We start from the raw sequence: 13,058 nt of genomic DNA on the forward strand, positions 1-13,058 counted from the left end.
ATGTCTGGAAATGGTCATTATGGTCATTATGATCATTATGCCGCTTGTTTTACGAGTTTACCCTTCTCCTTCGATTCACGTTTAAGCACGGCGAGTCCGAAAACCCCAATGAAACCGCCCTCTTTAAGCTCACGCGGCGTATGAACGTGATTGTAGCATGAAAACAAGGAACTAAAATGGTGGAACGATCCCGTAATGCAGCATGATGGGATGCCGATTCCCAAGTCCTATAGGCTCAAGATTCCGCATTTCACTTTTCACTCCATAGCCGTTTGCCTAAACCTGAGAAAGTGTGCTTCTTCTTGCCATGATCTCCCTTTTTTTTGTGTGTGTTTTCAGAGCCTGTTACTGTAAAGATCCAGCATCTGCTGTTCTTCTAATGTTACCTACGTGTTACTTTAGTTCAGGTTGACATATAATCAGGATCTTTAGTGCGATGTGCTTATGGGAAGCTCCAGGAAAATGAGTGAACCAGGCTAACCTACTGAGAGAGTCTGACTCTGGAGTGTACACGCAGAGAATGGAAGAAGTACTCTTCCTCCAGAAATAAGTCAAAAGGTCCAACATTCTTTCACTCCCTCTAACAACCCTGTCCAAGCCAAAGCCTTCTCTTTACTGGCTTCTAGCTTACAGAGGGTTTTCATTTATTGCCACGACATACTGTACTGATTTTACGATGCAATACGGACCACAGAATCTAAATTAGCTTAAATGTCAGCTCACTTATAGAACCGCTGTCAAAAGACACATGTGCTTTCAGTCTCGTTGTAGGCATCAGGAATAGTACCATCTTCCGTACAAGTGGTTCTACGGTGCTGAAGAACATCATTATATTTTAACTTTATAAAGACTTCTGACTGGCCACTTAATGGCGATTTGGGCTTTCGAACCTGAACGGATTTGGAAAGACTCGCAACATGTCTTTGACACGAGTGTCAGAAGCTCGTTAAGCGTGTTTCAACGAGTTCAGATATACACATTTACCGTACGCATTTGCTGATAGGCATGAAATAAAAATTTTTTTTAACCAAGCACTGAATGAATGAAATGAAGCAGAATGAGCTTCCCCTAAGCATTTAAGCATTAAAAAAAAAATTCATTTCTTCATCTTCAGTACCGGTTTGATCCTGGTCAGGGTTGCAGTGGACCTGGAACCAATCCTGGGAACAACCGGCTTGAGGTAGGAGAAGTCTACAGTGTAGATTGGATGCTAGTCGATCTTTCCTAGAGGGAATCTTTCATAAGCAATCCACCGATAAGCACGTGTTCAGAGTATGAGGAGAAAACTGGAGAACCTAGAGGAAACCCAAACAGAACCGAGGAGAACATGCGCAGAAACTGGAGCTGCGAGATGGCGACATTGTGCTGCCCATAAAATACCAACATTCAATCACTTTAAGTGACGCATGACGCCTGCCGTGCCAAAGTAGCGACGCTGAACCGAGCTTTCTGCTATTTTTCCTAGCTTTTCTAGCAATACGTCAGGGCTAACATTAGAATATATTTAATAATAACAGTTGCGTAGTATATTAATAATAATATAAAGCGATTAGCGTCACTGCTTGCGAACACTTGGAGAGGTTCAATACGCAGTGACTCAATCCCACATCTGGCCAACATTTGTCCCTCCTAATAAACTATGATATATACTTAACAATCCCTGAAGTAGGCCTGTAGAGCATTTTTAAATTCCTCCTTGTTGTCCTTTTCATTTATTTACATATTTTACTTGAAAGATCATCATAACACAGGGCAGCATGACTACATTACAGGTTGTAAAGTTACCAGACTGTGCTGCTGTTCTTGGATTTACTGGTCAGGCTTTTAAAGCCTCCTTCTCTTTGGTGCTTTTATATGGCTCTAGACAGAACTGCTTCTCATTATGTTTAAGCCTGGTGTCCCTCTGTATAGCAGAGGGAATCGGACGGGATTTCGGACTCGTCGGACATCGATTCAGCACAGCTCCGTCGCCTTCAATCCATGCCGTCCTGTGATCTACAGTCGGCTCTGCTAAAACCTAAAGCTAAGACACTGGATTAGAGAGTCTACAGGCAATGGGCCTCGTTTATCAATCTTTTAGTAACGTTGTATGTAGATGTTTGTGTACGGCAAAGCGAACTCAAGCTGTCTGTCGGATTCACAGGAGTTTCACAGACGATCTTCTTTGTACTCGCATGTGTACTGTACGTCGATCACCCGTAAAGTGCAAAGCATGTTCCTGACACAGCTCATGTGCATTTAGCGAGCCACAAAAATTTCCAAAACGTGAAGCGCACAGAGGGCTGGAGACATGAACAGACTGAACTGGAGGTTGTTCTGACTCACTTCTGTGCCAGAGTTAGCAGTTGAACAGCATCTGAAAAGGTCAAAACCTAGAGATAAATGACAGAAAAGGTGAATTATATGCGAGTTAAGTGAGGTGACGAGAAAAGGAGAAGAAAATAAATAAATAAATAAATAAATAAATAAATAAATAAATAAGCAAGCTCTGCACTGTACCCAGGTGATCATCGACACCAAGCACATCACACAGGGAAACTGCTATTTTAAGGGTCTCGGATGATTTTTTGGAAGTGTTGCACAGCATTAAAAAAAAATAAATAAAATTTTACGCTGTAAAAAATTTCATAATTGAAATAAAATTTCAAAGTAGCTTTGATTCCACCCCCCCCAAAAAAAGGCATTTGTTTACAGCTTATGGCTATGGGCACACAGACCTGCCCATCCTCCGTTTATACAGAAGGTTTTCCTTCTTTTTTTTTAAAAAAAAGTCTATGACCTAGTGAAATGTGTTTTCAATAGAGACTACAAAGCACTTCTACAAGCTGCTCTGGATAACGCTTTCTGCTTAATGCTGTAAACATAGCATAAAAACAAGCAATTTCAACTTAACAGTATATTCCATATACAAAAGTGCAGCAATCCATACAACATTACAGGATTCGAAGTCGATCAAGTCCAGATTTACATTAGTCGTCGTCTCATTTGTAAACCTACACACTCGGGAGCATGAGTAGGGCATGGACAGGTTTTTTTTGTTCTTGTTGGTGAAATTTTGGGATTTTCATGAATCCTCCTTAAGAGCTATTTAGGAATAAATCCTTTCATATCCAGCTTGATAAATGATCTTAATCCTCCACAATATTTCTTCCTGCACGTTAACACTAGCAACGGCACATCGCCAGTTACACCAGTTAGCGCCCCCCACACACACACACCACCAATCTAGACTGCATTACGTAACAACAGATCAACAGACTCTGATGGCAACCGTAGTTCAGCTACACAGGCTGCCATTATATTATACATTAGACTCCATTAAGGGGAGGCGGAGGGGGTACATCAATCTAAACCATTATGAAATTCAAAAGTATACATTGATGACACTTTGAAAATTGGTTTACTGGACAGTTAATGGCTTGCTCAATTAACGTCTAACGACCACTCTTTCTCAGACTTTATAGACTTTTTTTTTGTTTTGTTCCCAATTTCCCCCCTCTGATTTCTGAACTTCAGCTCTGCTTTTTGAAAGCAGGAAATGGTCATACATACTTCTGGAAATTCCATGCTGTTTATAATGATCAGAAAGAGAGTGGCTTGCTGGGTCCTCCAATTTCTATAATGTGTGCAATAATGTATAATTTTTGCTGCATTCTCTGTTGTTTTGTGTGCTACACTGACAAGTGAGGCCCATTATTTAAAACATCAGTGAAAGGTGCGGATCTCTACAGACCAAGTTTTGCAAAATGACAAATATGTGCAATGATTGTATCGTCTTCTGCAACTGTTTTAAACGCTAAAGAAATGCTAAATTTCGTTTAATTGGATCACGAAGAAAGGATTAAAAAGGTGGAAAATTAATACACTGATCTTCATTAACTGCTTTATCCTGGTCAGGATCATGGTGGATCCAGAGACTATACTGGGAATACTCTGAGTAAGGCAGGGATACACCACGGATGTGACGCCGGTCCAAAGCTGAGCATCATGTGGTCACACACTCACACCTAGGGCCAATTTAGCAAAACCAACTGACACATACCGGCATGTTTTTGGAGGTGGGAAGAAAGCACAGAATTCGCAGGAAGCCCGTACGGACATGTGGAGAACATGTAAAAGTTCACAAAGACGTTAAACCCAAGCTCAGGATCGAACCAGGGACCCTGGAGCTAAGAGGAGACAATGCTGTTCACGGTGCTAAAATGTCAGGTGGAAAAATAAACAAAATAAACACGGTACATTAGGATACAAATCAGAAACAACGCAATTATGAAATTTTCTCCTGTCTACTGTATTTGACAGATAGCATTTATTTTTTTCAAAATTTTTATTATTCAATACAAATATATTGTGCAGGCAGACTAGTTTTTGCTATTCGGCCTAAAATGAGAAGAATAAAATTCAATATCAGTAACCGACTATGCCAAAATTGAAAGAAATTCTAGAAATGATGAGGAAGAAGGTGATTGAAATACATCAGTCTGGGTTACAAAGCTATTTCAAAGGCTCTTGGACTCCAAAGAACCACACTGAGAGACATTATCTCCAAATGAGAAAAAAAAAAAAAACCTGGCACAGTAGTGAACCTTCCCAGAAGTGTCCGACCTTCCAAAATTCCTCCAAGAGCACAGCGACGACTCATACAGGAAGTCACAAAAGAGCCAAGGACAACATCAGAGGACCTACAGGCCTGTCTTGCATCAATAAAGGTCACTGTTCATGACTCCACTATCAGAAAGACACTGGGCGAAAATGGCTCCATGGAAGAGTGGTGAGGTGAAAACCACTGCTGACCCAGAAGAACATTAAGACTCGTCTGAATTTTGCCAAACACACCGTGATGATCCTCAAACCTTTTGGGAGAATGTTCTGTGGACTGAGGAGTTGAAAGAGGAACTGTTTGGAAGACAGGAGTCCCGTTATATCTGGCGTAAACCAAACACCGAATTCCACAAAAAGAACATCATACCTAAGGTCAAGCATGGTGGAGGCAGTGTGATGGTGTGGGGATGCTTTACTGCTTCAGGGTCTGGGCAACTTGCAGTAATTAAGAGAAAGATGAATTCTGCTCTCTACCAGAAAACCCTAAAGGAGAATGTCCAGTCTTCAGTCCGTAAGATGAAACTCAAGCGTAACTGCATTATGCAGCAAGACACTGATCCAAAGCGTAGGAGTGCGTCCTAGTCCTAGAAGAACGTGAAAGACCGATCTCCAGTTATCGGAAGCGTTTCGTTGCAGTTATTGCTGCAAAAGGTGGAACAACTAGATTTTAGGTTTTAGGAGGGAAATTAGTTTTTTCACATTGCTGATAGGTGTTGGATAACTTTTTTGCTTCAATAAAATAAATAAATAAATAAAAACTGTATTGTGTGTTTACTCAGGTCGCCTTTGTTTTATGTTGCATTTCGTTTGATGATCTAAAACTATTTAGCATGAGATATACACAAAAACAGAAGAAATCAGGATGTACCCTCTCTGCTCCAGGAGGCGCTGTATCATGGCCGGCCCTGCGCTCTGACCCCAACTTCCTAACATGCTGGGATATGTGAAAAAAGAATTTCATTATGCTGTAGTGTATATATATATATATATATATATATATATATATATATATATATATATATATATATATATATGTGATCAATAGAGACTCATTATGATTTTACTTTTAAACAGCAGAATGTTTTCAATCAGTTTATAATTAGCCATGGATTATGTACATCATCCACCATAGAAAGAGTTACTATAGAAATGATGGCGTGTTAGAACGAGGGCATCGAGATAAACCCGTCGTTTGAATTACATCCAGCACAACTGACAGAAGATGAAATCAACACCTTCTGACCAATCAGATTCAAGAATTCAGTAACGCTGTGTTTGATTTATTTTTATTTTTTCTTTTACTCTACTTCCAAATGAACAAAGTTTAATATCAACATTTCAATTTTGGTAAAAATTCACAGTGGTACAAACTTACCATTTTAGTTCTCCAGAACATTCCAAGGCTTTGGCAGGACATATAGCATTAGTTTTAGTGCCATTATAACTGAATTTAAACCGCTCTCCGAGCTGCACGAGTCTTACAGTGTGGGACTGGTCTTGCTGCACTTCCTGTTGTGAACGAAACTGGACCTTTCGAAACGTTTACGCTTCCGACCTGCTATTAGATAGATTTCGAATCACTACTGCTGCTGCGATGGACCGGTGTCCCGTTCAGCGTGCATTCCTGCCTCGTGTGGCAAGTATTCCCGGGATAGCCTCGGGATTTACGGAGGCCCTGACCAGGATAAAGAGCTTACTGAAGATGAAGGAATGAATGCTTGTTGCTGTTCATGAATGATGATACTGTTTCGGGGAGAAAGACGAGCCAGTGCAATAAATCCTCACTAGGTTCTACAAGGCAAAAAAGGAAAACATGTATTTACAGACCTTAAAGTCCCCATGAAATCAAAACGGGAGTTTCTAGTATGAACGTGTTAGCCTTGAGGTTATCTAGAAGCTAGCGTGTGCAGAAAAACTTGCATTAAGAGGATATAATAATAAAAAAAACCCCAAACAAAACCCACCCTTCTCTCTACCCCCGATACGGATCAACAGTTTTGATGACATCATTCTGCACTTCAGCGTCTCGTCTCATTTTCCGTCCAATCAAATGCTCTCTAGAATGTACAGCGCATGCCATAGTCCAGGCTGGGAGGAAAGCTAAACACTATTGGCTATTTAAAAAGGGAGAGGAGCCACGTGATTTGTCCCGCCCCGACTTCCTGTTTCAGTGGAAATGACGGCAACGCATCGAATAACGCTGCGTGTTTCAAGGCGCTTCACAGGGACTTTAATTACAGAAAATATAACCAAAATAAAAGTCTTTCACATACGTTTGATTAACTGTAATGCTTTTGTATCGATCAGTAAATTATTTAAATTCAAAATGGGGCTATTTTCTGAATCGTCAGCCTCTAATAGCATATTTAATACGATTTGAATATTCAGTATAACTTTTTATTTATTTATTTATTTATTTAATTCGTTCTTGCCATAGTTCCATGGAGAAATCTGCTGCTCATTTTGTGACTCTTTTCCCCTTTGACTTATATAAAAGACTAAATCAACAGCAGGCCTCTCGATTTGCAAATGTTTCTAGCGTCTGGCAAGAAGGCAGTAGCGATACCGAAAACGCACAACATTTCGAATTTACGTTTCTACTCTGCGGCAAACGCCATCTTTTTAACATGCAAGATACTTCTAAAGATCGTGCTTGAGCTTTCAAATGAATTCTGAAGCGATGAAGCAGGAGAGAAAAAAAATCAATGCTGTGATGCATAAACATGAAATAAAGTGGGGGAGGGAGGGGAAGAAAAAACAAAGAAACGTTATCGATATTTATTCCGTTCGCATGCCGTATCCATGATGTGGATTTTTTACACACTTCCACGCAGAACAGCATTAAAACAATCCCGATAAAAAGCTGTTTCTTGGTATGGGAGCTCACTTGGTTTTGAGCCTGAAGACAAGATCTAGACCCCCCCCCCTCCCGAAAAAATAAAATAATTAAAACACTGAGGGACACTGAGGATGTTCAGACTGAAACAATTCATGCCTTCTTGTCACTCACCCCCTCCTGTGTCTCTCATGCCTCTGTGTCTGTCTCTCTATCTTTCTCCCTGACTGTAGCCGAGAAGAATCTGATCCTCTTTAAACAGGATCAGCTGGTGGCTGGTGACCCTGGCAGCAGCAATGTAGAAGTGGGCTAGGCCGTGCCTTTTCCCGCCTCTCCGGCGCGCGCCTCATTAGGGTGGATTTTACGCCCTAATCTGCGCAATAAGGATGAAGTCATAGCAGTTATCTGTGCTGGCCAATTCATCTCACTATAATCTCTTATCCTACTACAGCCCTGTTCTCTTGTTCTTTTCTCCTCTCTGTAGCATCACACACAATGCTCGACAAGCCTAAAGTCTAAGCTCTCCCTACAAACCCACAAAGCATGGCCGCATCAAACGTCACCAATCTCTGGCCACAAAAACCACGGAGGAAACGTAATATTAAACTCCGCCAGGCGAAGCGTTTTCCGAATCGCGATGGTCTTAGCGACCCCGGTTCCTCTTCTCCGGCAAGATCAAGAGTGAATATTTTCCCCGTTCATTTTCTCTTTAGAAATAAATCGAAGGAGGAACTTAAAAGGAGGAGAACAAGTGTTGGGAGTGGGGAGGGCGTCAGGGTTAGCTTTTAACTTAGCATTTTTATTGACTCCGGGAAAACAAAATAAGAGAGTCTCGCTAAGAGCGTGCACTCGGCAATAGCCATTCAGGCCTTTGGAGGCCCATTGTAGCGCTTTGAAGGGCCTGAAAGGAAACCCCACTGGTGGAAATCCAGTGGAACATCTCCACAACAGAGCACAACTGTTCCCTTCTGCATGAATGGGAGGCAGATAAAAGACGCGATGGACTTCTAAAGTACAGCCAAAAACAAAGGCAACAAAAGTGCTGATCATGAGGGAATGACACAACTCGCTGCAAAAGAAAAAGAGCCGCGAGACAATGGCACTCACAGCCAAGTGACACACTGAAGAATCGAAAAATCTACACAAGAAGAGTCCCCCTCCCTCCACCACACATAACAACAAAAAAAAAGATAGTAGTGGATTTTTACAGAGTCGAACTTCTTCATAAAAAGGGTTGATATGCGCTAAAAATATGGAAGACGGAGAAAGAGAGAAGGTTGCTAAAGACAGACCGATGCTAAAGATCTAAACAAACCCAAATTTTCAAAGTGATCTGAAGACACTCAGGATGACCGGCTTGAAGAGGCTGAAAGAAAGCAAGGCAGGCTGGGTAAGACGGAGCGGAAACGTGCTCCTGTCCCGACCGAAGCTGGAAAAGGTGACGGCGGATCACCGCGAACCCCACACACAAGCGGCGCAACAGTGGCACCACTCAACACCCACTTCTCCCTCCTGTTTTCTTCTTCAGCCCTACTTCTCAAGTACCTCTTTGTGCACTCGCACAATTAGCTCCTAAACCCTTGAGTAACATTTCCCCACCTCTTCACTCCTCAATTCAACATGTGCTTGACTCTTCAAGAGACTTTCGCCTTTATCCGGCTCAGACACGCATCTCAAGTGCGAATGGAGCTTCGATTGTAATTATTAATCGTGGGCCTTTGATTATTATTCTACTGGAGCATGGAGAATGCCTCCCATCGCTGGGTTCTGAAATCACTGCTTACTGGAGTCGCTGTGCGTCGTCCATTCTAATGCGTGGAGGGGCTTCGTTTACAGTTAAATCATGCCACCTCGGAGAAGGAGAGCAGATGAGGAGGTGCAGGGGAGCGAAGAAAAAGAGGAGAGATTTGTTTGACATGTTTTTATAAAACCTCTCCAAATGATGGCCCCCACCCCCACCCCACACGTGCAGACATTTGCATGCCCCAGAACACACTCGCACAGATTAAACAGTGATATGCATACAGAGAGCGTTCAGAGATCATTTGATTTCCAGCCAAAAAAGTGCACGCTGGATTGGTGCTTCTGTTTCTAAAGCAGGAAATGTTGAAGGGGGGTGTTAAAACTAAAGAGCGCAAACAAGAGAAGTCATTTACAAAACACGAATAATGAATCGTTGCTTTCCACCTTTCCATGGTTCCACACGGTGCTGAATGCCAGCATAGCGGATGATGATTATCAGATACACGCTCATCCACGTGATAATTAAACTAACATGTAATTCCTCATTTACAGTGTGTTACCCCAGGAGTCCAATGCCTGCCATGTGACATGAATGAAATGAACGTAAATCCAATTATCTTTCCTTAATAACGTAATGACGGATACTAAACACTCACAATTACGACCAGACTCCCAAACCCAAACCCCACGACGCTTTGTTCTCGACCGTTTTGCGGCAAACCTTCATCATTTGAAGATGTGTTCGAAAAAAAAATACCATCCCCGGGTGCGAGAGTATCCTAACTCGTGACTCCCAGGCTACAGCACACGGCAAAAAGGGCCCGTCAGGCTGTTCAGTTAAAGGCTATAACGCGCCCCGAGCCGTGAGAGGAGGTCGTTTTTTAACCCTCTCTTTCTTTCCTCCCTCACCATGGCTGATAAATGGACCAACGCTGTAATTGATTAGCGAGAAGTTGACCAGAGAATTAAACCAGAGCAGAGGAGTTCAGCGCTAATAGTGACCTCTTGACATTAGTAGCCCGGCGTAAAACGTTAAAAGATAGCCCGCAGCCGGATCGCCACTAAAGCGAAAGAGGCCGGGCCGTTCTCAGGAGCCGTACGCATCTTCCGGTCCTCTTCCCCTTGATGACGCGGTCAGTTAAACTGACAGGAGCCGTTATGGACGCAGCTTGTCAGCTCAACTAAAAAAAAAAATAAATAAAACAAGCTGTAAAAAAGCAAATAACAGAGTTATGACTTCATTATCTCAGCTTCTCCAAATCGTAGCCCAGGTGCTGGGCTTGTTCTGCGCATGTACGATCGTGCGTAGCTTTTCCACTGCCCAAGTTCAACCCATGAGGCAACACGGCTTGTTCAGGGATGAGGCGGAAAAAAAGAAAAAAAAAAAATGAGACGCCAGTCCCCTCGATAAACAATAATACAGCTCTTCTTTTTCCATCAGGCCTGCTACAGAAAAAGAAGCACCTCACCATGTTCTCCCATCATTATTCCACACATTATTAATTAGCCCATGTTGCCTTGTCTATAGTTACAAGCCAATGTGATCAGGGGCTCCTGATGTTAGGAGAAAAATGTCCTCGCAGTGGACAGCAGGAGCAGTGTAGAGTAGAACAACAAGCAACGAGAGAGCAGGAGAGAGAGAGAAAGGTGACTAAATAATAAATAAATAATAAATAAATAAATAAACATAGGCCATTAATAAGTGTACTGCTCCAATGGAATTATTTAAGAGTCACCATCACAGAACTGCGCAATGTGCAGGGTGGCCGGGGGACAGATGGAGACTGCATCTGGGAGAGGAAACCTTTTGCCACAGCACCGCGCTTGATGAGCCACAGCGTTTTATTTATTTCATGCAAATAGATCCAGGCTTTAAACAAACCTGACAGCAGGGTTGCGAGGTGTCCGGTGTTTGGAAGGGCTGAGCGTTTTCGCCCTGCTTTTAGGAGACTTTGTAGCGTCCTGCAGTGCACAACCACACAGACGTTTGTACTGTCGGGGGATTTTGGAGCTGAAATAGCCTTCCTTTACAACTTGGAGGAACCGTCGTCTTCTTGCGCACGAGTTTTCTACCGACATCTTCGAAATTGACTTCGAAATCTCTTCCTCGCATTCGTGCCCTTTTCGTTACGTTTATAAGCTGGTTCCGGTACATAAACTGACAACGTGTTGGAAATCAGTGTGCCTTATTTAGTAAAAAAAAAAAACAAACAAACCAAACAAACAAAAAAAAAAACCCCACCAGTTTAGGCATCTGAAGCAGGACGGAAAGGGAGAACGGAATCGGTTGGGACGGTCCAGGTTAAGACAACGCACTTACTGATTGCTTCTGCCTGAGACAAACACGCGGGACAATCGCTTAGCGGTCAGTCTGATTCGAGTTGGGTTGTTAGTGTTGGTTTAACAGTGGTGGGGAAGGAAGGAGGGTGAGGGTGACACCGGCGAGTCCGTGAACTGGTCTATAGAGATTACTGATTAAGAGAGCTGACTGATTAGCGTTTGTTTTAGACAGCAGCGACTAAGATTGACGGGAAACCACTGGGAGCTTTACTAGCCTCTAGCCAGCAACCACCATCATGCACACACACTCACACACTCAAAGGAATGTATACGTACGACATAGTGTGTGTGTGTGTGTGGGGGGGGGGGGGATAAATAAATAAAAAATGTATGTTTTATGAGGTCATGCAGACAGTTTCAGGCAGCGAGTGTGTTGGAAAAGCTTTTCAGACTGCAAGCCAAGCTCAACTGATTTGGTCGAAGTCCAGAGAGATTTCATCAACACTCCTCCTCTTTATCATTCTCCATCTTTCCAACACACAAGCGGTGCTCTACGGTATTTCTCCTGCACAAGCAGAGCAAACTGGGAGCTGCTGAAGACGTACACATCCTACTCGGAGAGCAGTTTAAAAACAATACAATGTCAATGTGGGGGGGGGGATAGATAAATAAATAAATAAATAAATAAATAAATAAATACGCACCATGGATGTTATGCCAAAACAGTCATCTATTCTTTATTAGTGCTGACAATTCAACAGCTTATTTGGTGCTTCAGGGCTTCGTTTTTTATCTACGGCCGGTTGTAACATTAAGACGTCAGCGCGCTTTTCTGTCAGAGGCACGCTGTCGGACAGAAAGATGGATTGTTTCGCTGCACCAGAGGTGGCCGAGGCCCAGGAGAGGGAGAATATGTTTCAAGCAGACTTTGGCTATAGTATTCAGGAGAGCAAAGTGAAACAGGGTGTAGTAGCAGAGCAGAAGGAACACACACACACACACACACACACACACACACACACACACACACACACACGACCACAAACTGCCATTTTTGGACCAACACTGCACCCACTGAAGACAGATGGGTCGGGTGGAAACATGGGTAGGATATCCAAACAGGCCTTTGGATTTGCTCAGAAAGACAACATGCTCGTTTGATTTCCGCTCCAAACAGCATGTTTATGTGACCAAGCACTCCATTTTTTTTTTTTTTTTTTGACACAGTTCCCTTCCTAATCCTAGTTACATCCCAAAAGCTGCTGTCCAATGGCCTGGTTAGTGCGACATGCCCTCCAGTGGTATAATGTAGGCACTGCACAAACAGGCACTGATCACATCCTGGCATGAAAAAAAATAAAATAAATTATTGGATAAAAATGTCTCAGTCCAGTGTTGGGAAGCATATAGAATACGATCGATAGATAGAATACGCTAGATAGATCGATAGATAGGAACACAAATATTAAATAGAACTAAAATATAGAGAGGGTGGGTGAGACAGAAACGTTTAACCGAGCTAGATAGAAATGTTTCAGTGAGTGACCTCAATACAATCTCAGGTAGGCAGCAAATGTCTGATCTACATTAGAGGAGT

At 42.5% G+C, this 13,058-nt stretch overlaps 1 protein-coding gene across 4 annotated transcripts in view; it reads right to left on the bottom strand.

The window, feature by feature from the left end:
- The window catches only part of clybl (citrate lyase beta like), a 71,624-nt gene that overhangs the window by 27,931 nt on the left and 30,635 nt on the right, over positions 1–13,058 (bottom strand). Inside the window, exon 1 of one of the 4 annotated variants that reach the window (XM_053627724.1) lies at positions 9,223–10,801. The exons of 1 other annotated variant lie outside the window; for it this stretch is intronic. In XM_053627724.1, the coding sequence (XP_053483699.1) occupies positions 9,223–9,356 (134 nt within the window). In that variant the 5' untranslated portion in view covers positions 9,357–10,801. Of the gene's footprint in view, positions 1–1,117; positions 3,174–9,222; positions 10,813–13,058 lie in introns of those variants that run through there. 2 more of the 4 variants (XM_053627723.1, XM_053627727.1) reach the window with 2 other exon arrangements.

Source organism: Ictalurus furcatus, chromosome 6, assembly GCF_023375685.1.
Source record: "Ictalurus furcatus strain D&B chromosome 6, Billie_1.0, whole genome shotgun sequence".
In the NCBI taxonomy this organism is placed as follows: Eukaryota; Metazoa; Chordata; class Actinopteri; order Siluriformes; family Ictaluridae; genus Ictalurus; species Ictalurus furcatus.